We start from the raw sequence: 24,121 nt of genomic DNA on the forward strand, positions 1-24,121 counted from the left end.
ACATTTCATTTATTAATTTAACTCACTGCATTTCAATTTACTTTTCCTCCAAAAGTCCTCTAAGTACTCTACATTAATAGAGATTTATGTACAGTACATACAAATAATGTATGAGAAAATGAATAGGTTTTTAATAGACTTTTTAAGATTATTTTAACAACTGGGGTCGAGTATATAAGTATTGTGCATTAAAGTGTAAATAGTATTTTTTTGTGATGCTCATTGTAATAAGGGTAGAATAACAGAAAGACCCATGCCATACATAAATAATATTGAATTAAAAAAGAAAACTTGAACTTCTGAAACTTGAAAAGTGTATTTCTTTATTATTTATGCATTTATTTATTTATTTATTTTATTAAATCCTCATTAAATTACACTCATTTTATATCATTTTTTAAATTCATATTCATATAATTTACATATATTTTTTTCATATTCATATTCATATAATTTACTTTCTCTTTACAGAGTTCACATTGTCCTTAAATACTATTATAACCCTAAAATATTTTTTATAAAAACATATTAATATACTTTTAAAAAATGTTTAAAATTCAGCTTACAGTAGCGTTTACTTTATTTTGAAAAACACACTCCTTGCAGTTCCTCTCTAACTCTCTGATTGGAGAAACGCTGGTGACGTAGTAAGATAACCGTTTGCTTTTCGTTTGACAGGATTATAAAAAAGGCAGTGGTTTTTATTTTAATTTTAATTCCTCCATTAAAATTTGTTTTTTCGTAGAAAAAAGTAACGTAAAAAAAGAAAAGAAAAAAGTATTCATTCATTTATTTATTTATTTTTCTTTTCCGGAAACGGTGCTGTAACGTCCACATCCGGGTCACGTTCCTCTCCCTCATGCTGTAGCAGCAAGCATGGCGGCGAAAAACAAGCACCGTAAAAGATCCAAAGCGACTAAAGTGAGTTTCCAGCCCGCTGAGGACGACATGGAGGCCGGACAGAGCGGCGGGGAGGAGGACGGAGAGGAGCCGGCTAATGGAGGACAGGACGGCGGGAAGAAACAGGACGAAGAGTTCAACCTGGACGAAGTTTTAAAGCTGGGAGGAACACAGGTGAGTTCACATAAAAATAAACCATTAAAGACAACACGTTTATTAATTAATAACAGTGGTGGAAAATACATTTATAATACACAATAATGCTGAACTAATGTAAACATTAAATATGCTTTTATTTTATATGAATATTATACCATCTTATAAGATGTCTGCATAAAAACATACCAAGAGCTTATTAAATGATAATAATAATAATAATAATATAATTAGAAAATAAAATAAAAATTCCCTTTCAAGATAGAGAATATAAAAGGGACCTCCTCTTGTAACTCATGCCCCCAAAATAATTTAAAATAGCCAAAAAATTTTTACACATGTATAGTCCAGGGTTTGAAAAGTGCTTGAATTTCATATAAAATGCTTGAATTTGTTTGACTTTAGGTTATATATGATGCCAGGTGTATTTATCAACAGGTGACACGTTTGAAAATATGAAATTTGTATTATTAGTTATTATTTGTATTGTATTTTTTTAAGGGAGTATGTTAAAAAAAGATTTTTTCACTACTGTAAATGTAGAATTTTCTGAATTTAAATGTAATTTTTCACTATTTTACCATGTTTTATTGTATTTAAATCTGTTTTAAAATTACTAAATTTAGAATTATTATTATGATTAATATTTATTCAATTTGTCAAAAGTATTTGATTATTTATGTGAATTTAATGTCTTTTTTAAATATCTATTATTTTCATTATACATTTCTGCATTGTGCAAATAAGAGGGCTGTTGTTCACAATGTGTCATTTATCAACTTTTCTTCTATTCATTTATTAACTTTGAGTGCCTTTTTAAAAGCACTTTATAAATTAGATTTTTTATTATTATTGTTATGTATCGAGTCTAGGGTTGTCACGATACTAAGATTTTCAACTCGATACCGATACTCAGGAAAATATTCGATACTCTATACCATTTTCGATACCACAAGGATAAAAACAAAGACCCCAAAATTTAACAGAAATATTTTTATGAACAAGAAAAATGCAACATGTTAAAATGAACAGAACCACAGGTTAAATATTTATAATAAAAAACAATTGTGCAAAAAGAAACTGCAACTATGATAACAAGCTTCAGATACTCGATACTTTTGAAAATGAGTATTGTATCCGCATACAACTTTTGAGTATCGATACTTTTGACAACCCTAATCGAGTCATTCATTATTTATTTGTGAATTTATTAATGAATTAATCTTATTTTTGTCCGCAAATATTGAAACATCATCACTTTGTTCTGGTAGATGAATTACAGATGGGTCACATTAAATTACTTGTAATACTGTAAATGACAATGATGTTCCTGACATCATGTTTTCTTCTTCTTCTTCTTCTCTCGTCCGTCTGCAGGCTGACTTCATCATGCTCGCCAGCCTCAACGACTCCAACGAGCTGGTTGACGGAGGAAAGAAAGGAGCGATCGACGACCTGGAGGACGGCGAGCTGGAGAAGTTCATCACCAAGCTGGGCATCCGGGCGTACAGCGGCCTGCAGGCCATCCCCGACGAACCGGAGCCCGCCGCCGCTGACACGGACGCCACGAAGACGGAGAGTCAGAAGGAGAAACCAGAGAAAGCTGCAGCGGAGGAACAGCCGACCAGCAGCTCTCAGCAGGTCGCCGAGGAGAAACCGAAGAAGAAGAAGGCGAAAGACGCGGCGGCGAAGAAGGCGAAGCCGAACGTGAACGTGTTTGAGTTCCAGCGGCGCCAGATTCTGCTCATCAAGCCCGGCGGGAAGTGGTTCGACCTGGAGTACAGCGCCGAGGGCTCCACGGAGCCGCAGGACGCCGCGCTGGTGGCGCAGTACAAGGCGCTGGCGCAGCAGCTGTACGAGGCCGACGTGGCGCTCTACCGCAGCAAGAAGAACCTGCAGAAGGGCGCCAACTCCAACTGGATGAAGACCGTCGTCTCCTCCGGCGTGCTCGCCGACCGCATGGCCGCCATGACGGTGCTGATCCAGGACGCGGCGGTGCACACGCTGGAGCACGTGGAGAGCCTGGTTGCCATGGTGAAGAAGAAGGGCAGCCGGCGGATGGGGCTGATGGCGTTGGACACGCTGCGGGAGCTGCTGCTGTCCGACCTGCTGCCCGAGAACAGGAAGCTCCGCCCCTTCGCCCAGCACCCCTTCGACCAGCTGGAGGAGAAGGCGAGCGGCAACCGGGACGCCCGCGACCGCCGCCTCGTCCTCTGGTACTTCGAGCACCAGCTGAAGCACCACGTGGCCGAGTTCGTGGCGTCGCTGGACGTGGTGGCGCACGACACGGTGGCCGCCACCAAGGCCAAGGCGCTCGCCACCGCACACGAGCTGCTGAGCAGCCGGCCGGAGCAGGAGCGCGCGCTGCTCGTCCAGGTAGGTTTTATTTATTTACAAGTAACTTTCCACACGAGGGTTGTCAAAAGTATCGATACTCAAAAAAGTAAAGATACTAAAACGTTGTATCCGGATACGATACTCATTTTTAAAAGTATCGAGTATCTGAAGCTAGGGGTGTGCCATATCGTATCGTTCACGATATTATCGGTATTTTTTTATTTATGGTTAAAAAAAATGCATATCATGATATTGGCAACATTCCTACTTCTTGATGTAGTGGTTAAAGTTGTTTTAATCACAAAAAGCTACTAACTTCCTGTAGCTAAACACATGCAGCTTTCAAAATAAGAGCACAGTGTGTTAAGAGAATCCACCACAGAATTTACAAGAAGACTGTCAAAATAAGATGCCTTAAATAAAACATACAAAAACCTTTATTCTCCTTTACAAAATGTCATTAAAATATGCCCCCCGAAATTCTTATTATTTGCTCATACTCAAGAGTCAAGAGTAATTTTTTTTGTATTTGGCAACTGTTGAGATTTGCACTTCAAACTACATTTTAGATTTTAATTTATTTAACAAAAAAAAAACATATTTCCTATATCTTTTTAAGTATTTCGTAATATCGTCAAGAATATCGTTATCGCAAAAATAGCCTGAAATATATCGTGATATTCTTTGAGGGCCATATCGCCCAGCCCTAAAACACGGTATGTAAAGTGTCTGTTTTAACGGGGATAGCTCTACAACAGGGCTGTCAAACTCAAATACACAATGGGCCAAAATTTAAAACTTGAATAAAATCGCGGGCCAACATTGAACAAATAAACCTTTTAATATATACCAAACATGTTTTGCTTTAACATTAAATATGGAACCAGCAACGCTTATAAACATACAATATATAACTAAATAGTGCAGACATGCAAAATCAAATTTCAAATAAAAACACATCAATGTCATTAATTTATTAAATAAAAATCGTATGCCTCTTTTCTATTTGCATCCTTCTGATTTAAATATCAAAATAAACTTTTTCAACAGGTTAATAAATTCTGCCTTTCTTTTCTCCATTTTTGGGAAGGGGTAGCTGGGAGACAGCTCTAGCTTGAGGTTGCTATGACGACTGTCACAGAGGAGCGTTTCTGGGTCCTGTCCTGATTGACGCGCCAAAACAACAGCAGGGCATTGTGGGATTTGTAGTATTAGCGGTACATGCGGCGTATAATACCGGCAGGTCAGCTTTTATAGTACAATAATAATATAATAATTTGGTATTGCCTCGCGGGTCAAATAAAATTACACTGCGGGCATTTTGGAATTTTGTTTCCTTTTTTGGGTAATTTTGTGTCTTTTTTTTTGTAATTTTGTGTCTTTGGTCATTTTGTGTCTTTTTTTTGTAATTTTATGTCTTTTTTTAATATTTTGTGGTCAATTTGTGTCTTTTTTAATCATTTTGTGGTCAATTTGTGTCTTTTTTTAATCATTTTGTGGTCAATTTGTGTCTTTTTTTTGGAATTGTGTTTCCTTTTTGGTCATTTTGTGTCTGTTTTGGTTATTTTGTGTCTTTTTTTGTCATTTTGTGTCTTTTTTTAATCATTTTGTGGTCAATTTTGTGACTTTTTTGGTCATTTTGTGTCTTTTTTGGTCATTTTGGTTTTTTTTTTGTAATTTTGTTTCTTTTTTTCGTCAATTTGTGTCTTTTTTTGTGTCTTTTTTTAGTCATTTTGTTTCCTTTTCTTGTAGTATTAGCGGTAAATGTGCCGTATAATACCGGCGGGTCAGCTTTTTATGGTACAATAATAAGATAATAATTTGGTATTGCCTCACGGGCCAAATAAAATTACACTGCGGGCCAAATCTGGCCCGCGGGCCAGAGTTTGACACCCCTGCTCTACAGGTTTGTGCAGGAATAAATCTCTTCAAAGCATGAAAGGATGATCGCAACACCAAAACTGTCTGAATGTTTGTTCTGAAACTAATATTAAAGCGTGTGTGCGTGTCCAGGTGGTGAACAAGCTGGGCGACCCCGAGTACAAGACGGCGGCCAAGGCGTCCTACCTGCTGGAGGCGCTGCTGCACAAACACCCCAACATGAAGGCGGTGGTGTGCGTGGAGGTGGAGCGGCTGATGTTCCGGCCCAACGTCAGCGCCAAGGCCCAGTACTACGCCGTCTGCTTCCTCAGCCAGGTGATGCTGAGCCACGACGAGGCGCCGCTCGCCGCCAAGCTCATCGCCGTCTACTTCTCCTTCTTCCGCGCCTGCGTGAAGAAGAAGGACGTGGAGTCCAAGATGCTGAGCGCGCTGCTGTCGGGCGTGAACCGGGCGTACCCGTACGCCGGCGCCGGGGACGAGAAGGTGAAGGAGCAGCTGGACACGCTGTTCAAGGTGGTGCACCTGGTGCGCTTCAACACGGCGGTGCAGGCGCTCATGCTGCTGTTCCAGGTGATGGACGCTCAGCAGAGCATCTCAGACAGATACTACGTCGCTCTATACAGGTAATAATCACCTGATGCCTTGTTTTTCACCCACCACAATATAATAATATTATATATTTTATATATTTATATTTATATTATATATCCACTGTATTATTTTTCATGATTTAAGTCTTGATTAATTCCAGGACCATCACAACTCTAAAAATCAGATTTATTTATTTATTTATTTTTATTAATTTTAATTACATTTCTGGCCATGAGAAATGGTCTAATTTTACAGATTTTGTATAATTCATAAATACAGTTATTATTAATCCCACCATGGCCTTGTTTTTCACTACAATATATCTATATTATACAATATTATATATTTATATTATATATCCACTATATTATTTTGTATAAATATATCCACTATATTTATTTGATATGTATTTTATTTTTTTATTAAGTTTCTGGCCACGAGAAATGGTCTAATTTTACAGATTTTGTATAATTCATAAATACAGTTATTATTAATTATTTTATTTTATTAATTTAAAGATACTACATGGCTCTCTACAGGAACGCTCACCAGCTGCCTCCTCAACATCTCCTGACGCTGGTTATTAATAATCTCTACTACCCATCAAATCCTTCTAAAATCAAGTCAGAGAATATAATACTAATTTAATTTAATTTAATTTAAAGAAACTTTATTATGTAGCCTTTCTTTACTAAATGGTTGACATTGAAGTGCCCTCAATGAATTTATTTACTTTCCCGTGTCTGAACAAAAGAAACGATTCTAAGGATTCTATTCAGACGTAGACAAAATTAATTTGCTAGAAGTATGTTATTATTATTTTATTTTTTTTTAAGTGCAATTTTTATTGCACATCCTGTTTTTATATATTGTTCTGGTTGCGTCATGTTTATTTTTTAAATGGATATTTAATTGAATTTTTTTTTTACATTTTAATTCCAATGTCGGAATAGTCAGAATATTATTATTATTATTATTATTATATCAATGGCATAAATGGTCTTAGAGTAGTAATAATGACAAATAATAAACCCTCAACTTATAATAAAAAATAAATAAACACACAAAATCCATAAATATCATATATATATATATATATATATATATATATATATACATGATATTTCTTTGTTTTATATATAATATGTTCAAACAAAAAACAACAACACAATATAGAGATTTATATATTTTTGGTATGTCTGCACTGCTTATTTATATATATTTTTAAATATTTTACAATGTGTTGTCAAAATGCTGTACTTTTTATTTTTTAAAAGCTAAAAATACATTTTTAGCCACAACATCTATTTTGAAATATTCTAGAGGAGCTGAGGTGAAAGACAACAGATGAAAAAATAATTTATAATAATGATTTAAAGAAGGAGAGAATGTTTGGGTCATTTAGTCATAACATCTGGACTTGGTATTATTGCAGAAATGTCATAAAATGATGGTAAAATGTCAGATAAGCCAATAAAGACCAGCACAGAAAGAAAAAATGAATAATATTGTGACAGTAGAACCTCTAGATATTGAGATATTTTCTCCCCCTGCAGGAAGCTGCTGGACCCTGGTCTGGGGGCCTCGTCCCGACAGAGCATGTTCCTCAACCTGCTCTATAAGTCCCTGAAGGCCGACATCGTGCTGCGGCGCGTCAAAGCCTTCGTCAAGCGTCTGCTGCAGGTGAGCGCCGAGCAGAGCGCCAGCTTCGCCTGCGGGGCGCTCTTCCTCGTCTCCGAGGTCATCAAGTCCAAACCCGGACTCAAGCTGCTGCTGCAGGACGGAGGGGTGAGGACACACGGGCTTTATTATCTATTTAACATTCAGCTATGTGTTTTTAGTTTTTATATATGCATATTATTTTCTTTATACATTTCTTCATTATGCAGATAAGAAGACTGTCATTAAAATATGTCACGGGTCAACTTTTATTAACTTTAAAGTTTATTATTAACTCTATTATTATATATTATATATCATATTTTATTTTATTTATAATTATTTTATGTTATCATATTGTTACTATTTATTATTACATATTATATTATATATTATATTATATACTCTACTATTATTATTATTATTGTTATATACACATTATTTTCTTTATACATTTCTTCATTATGCAAATAAGAAGGCTGTCATTAAAATATGTCGTGGGTCAACTTTTATTAACTTTAAAGTTTATTATTAACTTTATTATTATATATTATATATCATATTATTTTATTTATTTTTATTTTATCACATTGTTACTATTTATTATTACATATCATATTCTATATAATATACTGTACTATTATTATTATTATTATTATACATCATATTTTATTTATTATTTTAATTTATTTTATTTATAATTATTTAATTTATTTTTATTTTATCATATTGGTACTATTATTACATATCATATTATATATTATATACTGTACTATTATTATTATTATATATATCATGTTATTTTATTATATTTTATTTTATTTATAATTTTATTTATTTTTATTTTATCATATTACTATTTATTATTACTTATAATATTATATATTATATACTGTACTATTATTATTATTATTATTATTATTATTATTATATACTGTCTAGTCACTATAGCATTATTACCATCATATCATCAGTATAATTACCATATATCTTATTTTTAACTTCTTAAGTGTCCTTGTTCTATTTTGTGTTTTTTTTATTCTACCTCAGTATTTTATTCTATTGTATTTTATTGTACTTTTTTATTGTACTTTTTTTGTCTATCTATCTTTTTCCTATTAATTTATAACTTTGAGATTTTTAAAAGCACTTTCTTAATCTAAATGTATTATTATTTATTGAGTCATTAATTATTTATTTATGAATTAATTCATTCATCTTATTGTTGCAAGTATTGAAGTCATCACACCTGTCAAGAGTTTTTATTAACGTTTATTTATAATAAGTTTAATTCTAATTGTGTCTGTTGTGTCAGGACGGTGAGGAGGAGGAGTTCAAAGACCTCGCTGAGGAGGATGAAGATGATGATGAAGAGGAGAGATTTGTTGACGCTGATAAACAAGAAGAAACAGAGAAATCAGAGAAATCCGAGCCGACGGAGCCGAAGCCTGCAGCGTCCTGGGTTCATCACCAGAACCTGGAAGGTTTGTCAATAATCAATAATTATCATTAATATTCAACTTTTGTCTGTTATTTGTTGTTTGTGAATAATAATACAAGTTTATAGCACATTTCACTAAGAAATATACAACAATAACAAGATTATAAAATCATGCAAATGATACAAACCAATGCTAGATAGATAAATAAGCTTCATCTCCATGTTTCCTGTTGTTTTTCTTCTTGAACACTGATTTATTTATTTATTTTTCCTCCAGGAGGAAAAAGCATCCAGAGCTACGACCCGCTGCACAGGAACCCCTTATTCTGTGGCGCCGACCACACCACGCTGTGGGAGCTGCAGAGGGTGAGACACAAACAAACAAACAAACAAACAAAACAAAATAAACACAAACATGTTGATTAGACACTGAAGCTTTTATTCAGATGGGAGCCGGCTGCTTTTTGCATGTTATTTTATCCTAAAATTGCATTTATAATGACACTTTTTGTTCATTTTTCTTTATTTGACAGCCTTAAAATATGTAAAAATTAAACAAAATATAGCCATTCTTATTTTTTTTATTTCATTTTATGCATAGTTGAAATCCTAAGTAAGTTAGCATGACCTCACATAAAAGTTTAACTGTTGGTTATATTCACCAGAATATAAAGGAAACATTAGAAATACAGAGAATTAAACAGTTACAAAACTTTGAACTCATCTAAAGTGTTTTTGTTGTCTTGTGTCTGCAGCTCTCCGTTCACTTCCATCCTTCTGTGTCGCTGTTTGCAAAAACCATCCTGGAGGTAAAACTTTTATTCTGAAAGTCAAACATCTGTTAGTGTGTATTATTGAGACTTTGGATGAAACGTTTCCTCTCTAAAACCTTTTAACTGTGAGTATGTGTTGTTGTTGTCCTCAGGGCGGCTCGGTGCTCTACTCTGGAGACCCTCTGCAGGATTTCACCCTCACCAGGTTCTTGGACCGATTCGTCTTCAGAAACCCCAAACAGATGAAGGGAAAACGTGAGAAAAAACTTTATTTATTTATGATTAACAGTTTTATCTGACATGGTGAAACACATACAGAACAGATCAACTCTCTGAATCCAAAACAAACTGTTTCAGGACGCGGTTATTTCCCCTTTTTTCCTCATATTTTTCACCACAATATATTTCTGTTATATAATATTATATATTTATATTATATATCCGCTATATTATTTTTCCTGATTTAAGTCTTGATTCATTCATCAGAACTCTAAAAATCAGATTTTTATTTATTTATTTATTTAAGTTTCTGGCCATGAGAAATGGTCTAATTTTACAGAATTTGTATGATTCATAAATACAGTTATTAATTATTTTTATTTTATTAATTTAAATATATGTTTTTGTTTTTTTGCCCTTGATTCCTGAAAGCCATTTTTTTTAATTGAATCCCCCTTTTTTTTTTTTTTCTGTTGTTGTTGTTTTGTTTTTTTTGTTTTTTGGCTTAATACATCTGTCTAACTTTACAGATTTTTATTTATTTATGTATCGTAGATGTTATTTTTTGTGTGACTGTCTTTATTATTGTCCTTTTTTTTTTTTACAGTTTCTGGTTATGATAAATGGTCTTATTTTGCACATTTTTATTTATTTTATAAAAGTTTTATGTATTTAAAGAAACCTGTTACACCACCAGGCTGGTTTTGGGCTCCAGAGGTTTAATGTTCAGCTACAGAATAATGTCAATACTAATGTTTTTATTTGTTTGTTGTAGAGAACACAGACTCTGCAGCGCTGACGCCCAGACAGAGATTACCGCTCAACTCTCTACCAGGTCGGCTCACTAATCACTCTGCTCTAGTTTTTAAATATTTTCATCAGTTTTCCTCAGTGAAGTGACCCGTTTCCTTCCTCTCAGTGAACTGTGAGGAGTTTCTGGCTAAAGACGAGAGTCAGATCCGTGTGGACGAAATCTTTTTCCATCGGTGAGTTTGAAGTGAATTTATAGATAAATTATTGTCAAAATGTTTCTTTAATGCTTCTCCTCACACAAATACAGCAAAACTAATTTATTTTGTTTGTAGAAATGTGTTTGCAGCTGTTAAATGCTGCGTTTTACCTGCAGAAAATAAAATAAATAAATACAGATAAATGACGGTGAGAAATGCAATCACAGAAAGTTAGAAGCAACAAGAAGTTTAAAAATGAGCTGCAAACTTGTATTTTTATTAATTTAAAAGAATATGTGAGAAGAAGAAATGTGATCAAGGAAACTAAATATCATCAGAAGAAGGATTGTGGATTTGTGAAGTAACATTTTTTTTATTTTGCCCTTGATTCCTGAAAAACAACTTTTTTTAGTTTTGTAAAAATACGTTTTTGACCCCTTTTTTCCCTAGTTGTTTCTAAGTTGTATAACTTTATTATTATTATTATTATTATTATTATTATTATTATTTAGATTCACACAAAAAAAACCTCTTAAGTCTCAAATATCAAATCTGTAAGTGATTAACCAGCAATAATCAGTTCAACCTGCTTCATCAAACTGCTGCTGTTCTTTTGCACGTTCACTCAGATTTTGAACAAAATGTTTCTGATTTCTGCAGGTTTTGATGTTTGTTTTTATTTATGATTTATTCCTCAGCTTCTTTAGAAAGCGTCAGCAGGAGAAGCAGCAGCAGAACCGTCGTCCCAGAAGAGAAGGAGACGACGAGAGCGTGGAGGACGTAGACGACGAAGAGTTTGAGAAGATGCTCGGTGAGTTGAAGCTGCAGAGCTAAAAGCTTTTAGTTCTGCTAGCTCGTGTTAGCTCACTTTATCCTGCAACATCTCAACTGACCAAAAAAAATCCACACCAGTAATCAGTAATGAGCTGATTTTTAACTAAAAGTCATGTTTTTAAAAGGGGTTTTACAAATTAATATTGCACTTTATTTTGAAATTCAGGGAAGTTGCACACATTGTTCATAATGTTACTTTATACTGTGAACATTTATAAACTCAGTCCTCTCTTTTAAACACTGTTTTAAACAGATATATTTTACTTTTGTGGTGTTCTAACTTTGTATTTAATGCATTAATTTGCAGTACTCGTTTAGTTTTCTTCTATATAAATAAAATAAACCAGATCCTGAGTTGTGTAGTTACAGAAGGAATAATTAAAACTGGACTAATGTGTTTATTTCTCCCTTTTGTATAAATTATTTAATTCAGTTTAAGTTTTTGTGACTTTTAACCTGATTTGACTGTTTTTTATATATAAATATAGATTCGTGTGAGGCGGACTCGTACTTCACTCAGATGGCTGCTGATGATCTGGACTTTGCAGGGTGAGCAGCAGCTCAGTTATTATTATTATTATTATTATTATTATTATTATTATTATTATTATTTATGAATAAATTACCTCTCAGGTCAGTTTCTATTCTGCTCCATGAAAACAACACACAACAATGAATTCTGCATTTACCCATTCAGGCCTAAAACGCCTGGAAAAAATGCCTGTAAAACCTTTGGGTGATTTTAAAATAACCCCCTAAAACCTGAAGGTTTTTGGATAATTCTGTGACTTTTTTGGTAATTTTGTGTCTTTTTTTTGGTAATTTTGTGTCTTTTTTTGGTAATTCTGTCTTTTTTGGTAATTTTGTGTCTTTTTTTGGTAATTCTGTGTCTTTTTTTTTGGTAATTTTGTGTCTTTTTTTGGTAATTCTGTGTCTGTTTTAATAATTTTGTGTCTTTTTTGGTAATTTTGTGTCTTTTTTTTGGTAATTTTGTGTCTTTTTTTGTGATTTTGTGTCTTTTTTTGGTAATTCTGTGTCCTTTCTGGTCATTTTGTGTCTTTTTTTGTAATTTTGTGTCTTTTTTGGTAATTTGTGTCTTTTTTTGTAATTTTGTGTCTTTTTTTTGGTAATTCTGTGTCTTTTTGGTAATTTTGGGTCTTTTTTGGTAATTCTGTGTCTTATTTTGGTAATTTTGTGTCTTTTTTTGGTAATTTTGTGTCTTTTTTTGGTAATTTTGTGTCTTTTTTGGTAATTATGTGTCCTTTTTGGTAATTTTGTGTCTTTTTTTGGTAATTCAGTGTCCTTTCTGGTCATTTTGTGTCTTTTTTTGTAATTTTGTGTCTTTTTTTGGTCATTTTGTGTCTTTTTTGGTAATTTTGTGTCTTTTTTTGTAATTTTGTGTCTTTTTTTGGTAATTCTGTGTCCTTTTTGGTAATTTTGTGTCTTTTTTTGGTAATTTTGGGTCTTTTTTTGGTAATTTTGGGTCTTTTTTTGGTAATTTTGGGTCTTTTTTGGTAATTCTGTGTCTTATTTTGGTGATGATTTCAAAGTTCTGGAAAAGTCCCATGATGCATTGCGACACTCCCACATGTATTCTGATGCATTTCATTGGCCAAGAGACCGAAAAAACTACAAAGACTACAAAACGCTGTATCCTCTCTCAGGCTTTAACGGGTTAATAACTCTGTTAGTCGTAGTTTTGACGCTGAGACGTTTCCAGATGTTTGACGTGGTCTCGTCTGTTTTCAGGAACGTAAAAAGTAAAAAAGGGAAGAAAGGAGCCGAGGACTCAGACGACTCGGAGGAGGACTCGGACCTGGACGACCTGGACGAGGAGGAGGTGTCTCTGGGCAGCATGGACGAGGAAGACTTCGGGGACGAGCTGGACGAAGACGGAGGGACGTTCATGGAGCCGGACGGAGCCGGGGACCATGATGATGATGATGATGATGAAGGTAGAGGAACGTTTTCTGCAAGAATGTTTCTGTTTTTCTTTCTTAAAAAATTTGCAAATCTGGTAAGTATTCATGCATTTTATTGTGCATGATTTTGTCCAGGTTCACTGACCTTTAAACTAAATTTAATATATTTATTTATTTTATTTATTTGTTGTTTTTGTCTTGTTTCAGTTCCAGAACTGGACGACAACGACGACGCTGCGTTCGGTGGTGAGTTCAAGTTCATAAACAAAATATTACAGTTTCAAACAGACTGAATCAAATATACATCAGAGTGGTTCTTTATTAAATATTCACATTATAGCACAGAGTCGGCTGTTAGAATAAAATATTAAAAACAACATAAAAACAGGGGAAAAAGACAAATAAAAAACTAAAAACTAGACAACAAGTTGTTATAGACTCCATCAGTGCAACATTAATTAAAAATATAATAATATTTTTTTTTTTATCATTGATTATATTTATATTTTATGTATTATTAATTATATATTATTAATGTTGTTTTATGTATTATCAATAATATGTTGTTTATTAATAGTAATGCTGGTAAAGACATTCATTTTAATTATTTTTATTAAATTAAATTTCCCCAGAAATCAATAAAGTTTCATCTTAAATCTACAGTAATAAATATAATAAATAATATTTATATTTTATTCATGTATTATTTTATTTATTTATAAATAAGAATAAGTAAAATATAAATATAATAAATAATATTTATAATTTCATTTATGTATTATTATTATTTATTTATAAATACAATATTAATATAATAACATTTGTATTTATTTATTATTTTATTTATTTATTATGCTAGATTTTGAGCTGAAACTTTATTGACTTCTGGGGAAATTTACCGTCAGTAAATAAAATAATTAAAATTAATGTCACCTTTACCAGCATTACTATGAATCAATCATGTATTGATAATGAATACATAATATAACATTAATTATATATTGTTATACTTCATAATGGGTACTTTTACTTTACTGAACATGTTGATGCTGATCCTGAATATTTAAAAGCAGGATTTAAGGACAATAATAAATAAATCATGTACATGTAAATATTAACAGAAGAAAGATTTAATGTAAATAAATGTATAAAAAAGAAGGTAATCTTGTCAGATTTGTAAGAAAAATGTGTTGAATGAGTGAAAAAAATCAGATAAGTGTATAAAAAAAATTATGACTGAAACTTTCCTGTTTTTTAATAATAAAATAACAATAATAATGTTTCTGTGCAGATTCAGACGATGAGATGGACGTTCCAGATATTACTCCCCAGAAGAAGAAAGGGAAGAGGAAATCCTCCGAGGAGCTCGACTTCTCTGGGTCTTTAGGTTAGTTTTATTATAAATCAATTATAATTAACATACATTTATACTTTTACCCTTCATTAAAAATCCATAAAGTGTTAAACTGAAGGTTTCCATCTGACTGTGCAGTTAGTTTAGTATTTTTTTACTGATTGTTGTTTCTTCTCACAGGTTCTAAACCAGGAAAGAAGAAGAAGAAAGGGAAGAAAGACGCGGCCATGTTCGCCTCTGCTGAGGAGGTCAGCAGATTCTTTATGACGTCTTCTGCTTTTAACCTGATAAATGTGACGTTCTGCTGGGTTTTAATGCATTTTTGTGACAAACAATCATCCTGTTTTGTTTTTTATCTGTCATTTTTGGAAATATTCCGCTCTAATATGTATCAACAGACTATAATATGACCATTTTAAGCATTTTTAGGCATTTTGAAATTTGACCATTTTTCAACAAAATTCAATTTCTCGCTATTTTTGGAGAAACTATACTGCAACACATCTCAACAGACTATAATTGACCGATTTTAAGCATTTTAAGGCATTTTCAATTTTGCCAATTTTTGACAAAAAATAGTATGACCTTTTTTTTTTTTTAAAGGGTCATTTTTGGACATACCATAATATGGTGTTTTCTCAATATTTTTGGACAAACTATACTACTAATATGTATCAACAGACTATAATTGACCCATTTTGAGCATTTTTACACATTTAGAAATTTGACAATTTTTGACCAAAATCGACATGCTATAGTATGACTTTTTTTCTACGAGGGTCATTTTTCGAGATCCCATAATTTGGTGTTTTTCTGTCATTTCTTGACATATGATACTCTCATATGTATCAACAGACTATAATATGACCGTTTTAAAATTTGACCATTTTTTGACAAAAACCACATGCTATAGAATGACTTTTGTTAGTGGGTCATTTTTAGAAATTACATAATGTTTATTTCTCGCTATTTTTGGAGAAACTATACTGCAACATATCTCAACAGACTATAATTGACCCATTTTTGAGCATTTTAAGGCATTTTCAATTTTAGACAAAAAAAGTCATACTATAGTATGACTTTTTTTTGTTTTTCTACAATTATTGGACGTCCCATAATATGGTGTTTTTCCGTCATTTCTGGCCATATTATGCTCTAGTATGTATCAACAGACTATAATTGACCCATTTTAAGCATTTTTAGGCATTTTAAAATTTGACCATTTTTGACCAAAATCAACATGCTATAGTATGACTTTTTTTTTAGACAGTCATTTTTTTACATCCCATATATGGTGTTTTCTTGCTATTTTTGGACAAACTATACTACCACATGTATCAGGAGACTATAACAAAGTCATTTTTAGCATTTTTAGGTATTTTAAATAAAACGAATTTTGACCAAAATCGACATACTATAGTATGACTTTTTTTTTGAGGGCGTCATTTTTTTCGACATCCTATAATATGGTGTTTTGATGCTATTTTTGGACAAACTATACTACCACATGTATCAACAGACAATGATTGGCCCATTTTGAGCATTTTAAAATTTGACCATTTTTGACAAAAAATCAACATGCTATAGTATGACTTTTTTTTTTATCAGGGGATCGCTTTTAGACATCCCATAATATGGTGTTTTTTTGGGTGGGCTATTTTTGGGAATATTCTACATATAAACAGACTATAATAGGGCCATTTTAACTTTTCATATGTGGTGTGTCGTTTTTCAGTTCGGCTCTCTGTTGGACGAGAACGCTGGTTCCAAGTTTGACAACATCGGACTGAACGCCATGGCCAACAAAGACAAAGCAGGTAGGAAGATCAGACTGATGGTATCATCAGGACACAAACAGTGTTAACAGTCTGATGTAGTGCAGGTATATCATATAAAAACTATAAAAGATGGTCAAAAAGTAACAATAGGGTTTTTAATTCAGTTTGCTGGACACCAGCCATGTTTAATGACTTCTCCACAAAGAGAAACAGATCAGTTTAATAACAGTCATCTAATTTAAAAAGAAAAAAAAGATTTAATGAATTGGTTATTTAGCAGATAAACTAAAACTTCCAGAGGTTTTGGCAGTTATTTCATTGATAATGTTGGTAAATACAGTACATATATGAACACTTCCTGTTTATAACAACATGACGGAGGACTTCCTGTCCGTCTCTAACACTTCCTGTTGGTGTGATCAGGCCTGAAGCAGCTGAAGTGGGAGTCTCAGCGAGACGACTGGATCCAGGGACGAGACGTCAAGACGCTCCGCAAGAAGAAGTCCCAGTTCAACAGGAAGAGGACGGCCGGGTTCAGGGCCGGAGGAGGGAAGCTGCTGGGGACCAGGAAGAGGAGGAAGTAGCTGCTGTTTGTGTTGGAGGACCCAGAGCTCAGTCCTGATTGGCCGACCCAGAGCTCAGTCCTGATTGGCCGACCAGGCCTTGCGGTCGCTCTCCCTGATGCCGTGGACGCCCGCCCACTCGTTGGACTGGTAGTAAACTGGGAGGAGACAGAAGCACAGATCAGATCAGACCCAGTCTGGTGTTCTGGACTCTTTGTATAAAGAAAAGACTTTAATATACATGATGTTGTATTGTGTGGACCAGTTTTAGCCAAAACTCTGTTCAAGTGTTGATTTTCATACATGTAGTCAACAGTAATTAAAGTTATTTACATTTTCTCATACAGTCAATGGTTTATTTTGTAATCACGTTATGTATATATTATCTCTTCATATGTCCAAAAATGAAAAACGCCACTTTGAGTCCAATAATGACCACTTCAAAAAAAGTCATACTATAGACAGGAAAACATGTCCAAAAATGACCCTCTAAAAAAGTCCTACTATAAGATGTTTTTTGTCTAAAATGGGTCAATTATATATATATATATATTTATTATGTGTAGTGATATAGTTTGTCCAAAAACACCATATTATGGGATGTTTAAAAATGCCCAAAATTTTTTAAATGCTCAAATGATAGAAATGGTCCAATTATACTCTGTGGATACATGAAGTGGTAAAGTTTTTCCAAAAATGACCATCTTTAAAAAAATTTTTTAAAAAAGTCATACTTTAGCATGTTGATTTTGGTCAGAAATGGTAAAATGCCTAAAAATGCTAGAAATGGGTCAATTATAGTCTGTTGATACATATTAGAGCATAATATGGCCAGAAATGACAGAAAAACATCATATTATGGGATGTCCAAAAATGACGCCTTCAAAACAAAAGTCATACTATAGCATGTCTTTTTGGCAAAAATTGGCAAAATTTAAAATGCCTAAAAATGTTTAAAATGGGTCAATTATAGTCTGTTGATACACGTGGTAGTATAGTTTGTCCAAAAATGGCGGAAAAAACATATTTTCGGATGTCTTAAAATTACCCTGTTAAAAAAAGTCATTTTATAGCATGTTGATTTGTTAAAAATGGTCAATTTTTTAAATGTCTAAAAATGCTTCAAATGGGTCAATTATAGTCTGTTGATATGTGGTACTACAGTTTGTCCACAAATACCGAGAAAACACCATATTATGCTTCAAATGTGTCAATTATAGTATCATGATACATATCAGAGCATATTATGGAAACAGAAATGACAGAAAAACACCAAATTATGGGATGTTCAAAAATGACCCGCATAAAAAAAAATGTTTTTTGTAAAAAATGCTCAAAAAGGGTCAATTATAGTCTGTTATTACATGAAGTGGTATAATTTGTACAAAAATAGCGAGAAAACAACATTATGGGACGTCCAAAAATGACCCTCTAAAAAAAAAAGTCATACTATAGCATACTGATTTTTGTCAAAAATGGTCAAATTTTAAAATGTCTAAAAATGCTCAAAATGGGTCAGTTATAGTCTGTTGATACATGTAGTGGTATAATTTGTCCAAACAAAGCAAAAAAACAACAAAATATTTTCCGATGTCTTAAAATGACCCTCTAAAAAAAGTCATGTCGATTTTTGTCAAAAATGGTCACATTTTTAAAAACCTAAATATGCTAAAAATGGTTGTATTATGTAGTCTGTTGATACATGTATTAGTATAGTTTGTCCAAAAATAGCAAATAAAAACACCATATTATGGGATGTCTAAAAAAGACCCTCTAAAAGAAAGTCATACATGTTGATTTTGGTCAAAAATGGTCAAATTTTGAAATGCCAAAAAATGCTTCAAATGGGTCAATTATAGTCTGTTGATACATATTAGAGCATAATATGGAAACAGAAATGACAGAAAAACAACGTATTATGGGATGTCTAAAAATGACTCCTTCATAAAGAAAGTCATAGTATAGCATGTCGATTTTTGTCAAAAATGGTAATTTTTCAAAATGCCTAAAAATGCTTAAAATGGCCCTATTATGGTCTGTTGAAACATATCACAGCTTTATATTCTGAAAAATGACAGGAAAAAAAACCCAAACCATATCATAGAATGTCCAAGATTTGGGGGGAAAAAAGTCATACTATATTATGATTTCTGATCATGGTGATAGTATTATTGTAGCAGGTCAAAAGCATCTTAAAATAATCTCCCTTTTCCTGAATTAAACTCTGACACAGACCGTGAGGAATAAACAAAGAGGGTAATAAACATGTTGAGACCTTCCAGCACTGAGGGGAACCTCCTGTTCATGGTGCTCCTGAAGTCTGCAGGAAATAAAACACTGAGTCTGAGTTCAGGGACACATTTAATAATATAAGAATCTCTTCATGTTGTTAGTAGTGATGCAGAGTGATGTGGTACCTTGGCTGTGGTTCATGCCCAGGTAGAGAGCGTACGCCCCGAAGACGCCCAGCAGCTCCGCCACGATCACTCCCTTCACCAGCTTCCTGGCCAGAGGCTCCAGAGGTTTGGGAGACATCTGAGCAAACAAACAAACAACTTTATTTACACAAACATGTTCATCAACTCACACACAAAAACAGCTCCTTCAGCTTTTTCACCTCACAAAGGTATATTTTTTAAATATTATTTCAATGTAAACCATCAATTTCTGAATCAAGAATATAATTTAAATGAATATTTCAAATTTAATTCGTTATTTTATTTTATTTCAATCAATAGTTGTTGTTTTTTTTTGTTTTTTTAACATATTCTTACTTTTTATAAACACTTTATACTTTATACTACACTTTATAAAACTTTTATAATTATTTAATTTCACACATCAATAAAGATTAAAAAATATTTTAATTCATTCATTTTTTAAGTTTTAACATCTAACATATTTTAATATTTTTTATTTCAATCAATAGTTTTTTGTTTTTTTTACATATTCTTAATTTTTTATAATCAATTCACTTTAATGATTACATTTCACACAGCAATGAAGATTAAAATATATTTTAGTTGATTATTTAAGTTTTAATATCTTACATATTTTAATATTTTTTTCTTATTTTTTATTTCAATCAATTGTTTTTTTTAACATATTCTTACTTTTTTATAATCAATTAATCTTTTTAATTATTTAATTTCACACAGCAATGAAGATTAAAATATATTTTAGTTAATTATTTAAGTTTTAACATCTTACATATTCTAATATTTATTATTTTTTTATCTGTTGTCTGAATTCCTGACTTTATCACGGCCAAGAAATCATTTATTTATATTTCAAATTTTATTAAATGTTATTACATTATTAATTAAATTAATAGTTTCTTTTTTTCTTTTGATTAGTTTCATAATCAATTAATTTTTTTATCAGATATTTTTCCATAATTCTAATTTTAAAACTCCATTCACTTTATTCAAAATGTTTCAATTTTTTTTCATCTTTCCTTTATTTTATTTTATTAATGACTTTGTAATTTGACTATTTCTTTAAGTGAACTGATTATTTTTGCAATTACTTCTTTCATCAGCATTATTATTATTATTATATAAAATGTTAATAACATTTTACTGCGGAACAAGTACTTTTACTTTTTCTAACTTTGCTGCTAAACTTCGTAGTTTTACACAGATTTTCAATGCAGAATTTTAGTATTTTCAGTATTTTTAAACACATTAATCATATTAAATAAAGGATCAGATTAATTCTTGCACGCCTGAATACCAGTAATAATATCCAGGTTGCTGAGAACTACACTGATGTATTTACTGTAACGTTTTTAATGTTTTTACTACATAAATATCATTTATTTCCATCAAAACTTTTACAGCTATACATGATTAGCATCAAAAGCTACTAGCATCAATAGTTTTAGCCTTCATGAATAAATATAAATGTCTCTTTAACGTCACGTTTAACACCTCTAACTGCTAAATAAACTCACCTTCCGATATACGGTGAAGGAGAACAGCAGGACGAGTCTTTATGAGTTAATTAAAGCAGTAAAATGTGTTAAAATAACTTGATTTGTTATCAAATGTCCTTGTGCTGCACAAGAGAAGCTAACAGCTAACGTTAGCATCAGACTGAGTGAGTACGGAAGCTCGAACGGGACAAACAGCAGCAGCGACTTTTCCACTTCAACGGAAGATTTTTCGCGTTTTGTAAAATAACTTGTAAACACACTAACTCTGCTACGAATAAATAAACAATTAAGTTAAATAAAATAATAAAAACTACTACTACTACTACTACTAAGAATAATAATAACAATAATAATTGTATTAATAATAATAATAGTAATAGTAATGGTAATAACAATAATAATAAGTGGTTCACTTCAATTTAATTAATTTTAATTTAATTAAATTACATTTTAACTTGGAAATTTCAGTGTTACACATTAAAGTCATTTGGAAAAGAAAGATAACACATACACACACACACACATACACACACACACACACACACACACACACATACACAAAAGGAAAACATTTACTAAATTTGCTGAAAATAATAAGTGCAAGATATAGTTAAAACAATAATAAAGCCAACTAATTAGGGAAATAAACATAATAATAATGATAATTATTATTATTATTAATTAAATCTCTTGAGCAATCACAGGGTCAGCTAATAAATAATTTACCATGATTATTATTGTTATTATTATTATTATTATTATTATTATTTTATTTTATTTTATTTTATTTATTTATTTTTGTGAAGGCTTGCTGCTTTTTAATTTCATTCTCTGTGAAAATATCATAAAGCCATTAAAAATACATGTATTTTTGTTTTATTATAATAAAAATATAATAAACTATATCATATGTTATATGATATAATATAATATAATTATATGTAAATTATTTAATGTGACTTAAAATAAATAAAAATGTAAAAAAAGATTGAAAACTTAAGTTTTAATTTAGCTGCAGTTGCAGTATTTCACCTCTAGGTGTCAGCGTCGTCACAATGTGCAACAAAAACTGATTTTTCTTTTTGAGGTTTCAGGCGAGAAATTCAGTTAAAAACAGTTTTAACAGCGAGGACGAGGACAGATTCACTAATAAAAATAAAAATAAACACACATTGAGGAGAATAATAGTTATTTAAAAAAGAGGTATATAGAATAAAAATAACAACTAAGCCAGAGCAATTGACTTCAAACTTATGAAGAAAGATCATAAGAAATGTATAATAAATATTAACAGTGCGAACCAGAAAAATATATAATATGATTGATAACATTATAATTTGTTTTTTGACTGTGTTAATATAGAAATATGATATGGTATATAATGTATTATAGCTAACGTGTAATGTACTGTGGGATGAATATAATAACAAAAATAATAAACTCATATTATGAATAATAAACTAAACAATGATGCACTTAATAAACTTAAATAATAACAAAATAAACATTGTTTATTTAGCGTTTTCTTAACAATGTTACAAAGTGCTTTAACAAAGAAAATATACCCAGGAAAATGTAAATAATATGAGAATAAGGTCAAAAGACAGGAGCAAAGAAGAAATAATGTCAATAAAATATTAAGATAAAATAAAGGTCCAAATAAAAGGACGTATTACAATATCATCATGAAGAAAAGCTAAAGAGAAATAAATTTGAGACAGTAAATGTACTGATATTATTCAAATTATTTAATAAAACATGTAATTAAAATACAAATTATCTCTATGTGATTGTGTGTGATCCTGTCATGAACTCTGGTTTTTATTCTAGTGGGACTCTGTTTTATTTGTGTCTTGTGTGTTCAGCATAACAATTTGTCATTTTGTGTCTTTTTTTGTGTCTTTTTTCGTCTTTTGTGTCTTTTGTGTCTTTTGTTGTGTGTTTTTTAGTTATTTTGTGTCTTTTTTTGGTAATTTTGTTTCTTTTTTTAGACATTTTGTGTCTTTTTAAAGTCATTTTGCATCTTTTTTTGGTCTTTTGTGTCTTTTTTTTAGACATTTTGTTTGTTTTTGTGTCTTTTTAGTCATTTTGAGTCTTCTGTGTGTGTTTTTTGGTAATTTTGTGTGTTTTTTGGTAATTTTGTGTCTTTTTTGGTCATTTTGTGTCTTTTTTGTAATTTTTTAGTCTTTTTGTGTCTTTTTTGTCATTTTGTGTCTTTTTTTAGACATTTTGTGTCTTTTTGTGTCTTTTTAGTCATTTTGAGTCTTCTGTGTGTGTTTTTTGGTAATTTTGTGTGTTTTTTTGGTAATTTTGGGTAATTTTGTGTGTTTTTTAGTCATTTTGTGTCTTTTTTGTAATTTTTTTTGTCTTTTTGTGTCTTTTTTTTAGACATTTTGTGTCTTTTTTTAGTCATTTTGAGTCTTTTTTTTTTTTTAGACATTTTGTCTTTTTTGGTCATTTTGTGTCTTTTTAGTTCATTTTGTGTCTTTTTTGGTCAATTTGTGTCTTTTTAGTTCATTTTGTGTCTTTTTAGTTCATTTTGTGTCTTTTTTGGTAATTTTGTGTCTTTTTTGTTCATTTTGTGTCTTTTTTTGGTCATTTTGTGTCTTTTTTAGTCCTTTAGTCCAACATAAAATGTGATTTTGAATCTTTTTTTTAACTTTCAAAACACTATCATGCTCAATAAAGAATTGTAAATGTGTCAAATGTGAACAAAGATGTCAAATCTAACATATAAGAGGGTTCCATCCAGTTCTATCATTTTATACTAAATCTATTTGAGCTTGTCTCCAGTTTTACTTGGTATATCATCATCAAACTGAAACT

General features: G+C 31.6%; 2 protein-coding genes across 2 annotated transcripts; one reads left to right on the plus strand and one right to left on the minus strand.

Annotated features, from left to right (window-relative positions):
• Window positions 1-869: 869 nt before the first annotated feature.
• Window positions 870-17,704, plus strand: cebpz (CCAAT enhancer binding protein zeta). The gene is made up of 18 exons (XM_059357000.1): window positions 870-1,074; window positions 2,434-3,432; window positions 5,407-5,897; window positions 7,422-7,653; window positions 8,840-9,008; window positions 9,243-9,331; window positions 9,721-9,774; window positions 9,891-9,993; window positions 10,733-10,792; window positions 10,877-10,943; window positions 11,606-11,718; window positions 12,230-12,290; window positions 13,491-13,696; window positions 13,871-13,909; window positions 14,955-15,050; window positions 15,198-15,265; window positions 16,753-16,834; window positions 17,219-17,704. The coding sequence occupies exons 1-18, from the start codon at window positions 877-879 to the stop codon at window positions 17,377-17,379; spliced, it is 3,288 nt and encodes a 1,095-aa protein (XP_059212983.1). The 5' UTR covers window positions 870-876; the 3' UTR covers window positions 17,380-17,704.
• On the minus strand, window positions 17,379-21,496 carry LOC131991545 (protein CEBPZOS-like). Its single transcript, XM_059356999.1, has 4 exons — window positions 21,314-21,496; window positions 19,776-19,893; window positions 19,634-19,678; window positions 17,379-17,516 (listed from the first exon to the last, which is right to left on the minus strand). Exons 2-4 carry the CDS (start codon window positions 19,891-19,893, stop codon window positions 17,434-17,436), a joined length of 246 nt encoding a protein of 81 aa, XP_059212982.1. The 5' UTR covers window positions 21,314-21,496; the 3' UTR covers window positions 17,379-17,433.
• Between the last annotated feature and the right edge of the window lie 2,625 nt (window positions 21,497-24,121).

This window comes from Centropristis striata, chromosome 18, assembly GCF_030273125.1.
Source record: "Centropristis striata isolate RG_2023a ecotype Rhode Island chromosome 18, C.striata_1.0, whole genome shotgun sequence".
Lineage (NCBI taxonomy): Eukaryota > Metazoa > Chordata > Actinopteri > Perciformes > Serranidae > Centropristis > Centropristis striata.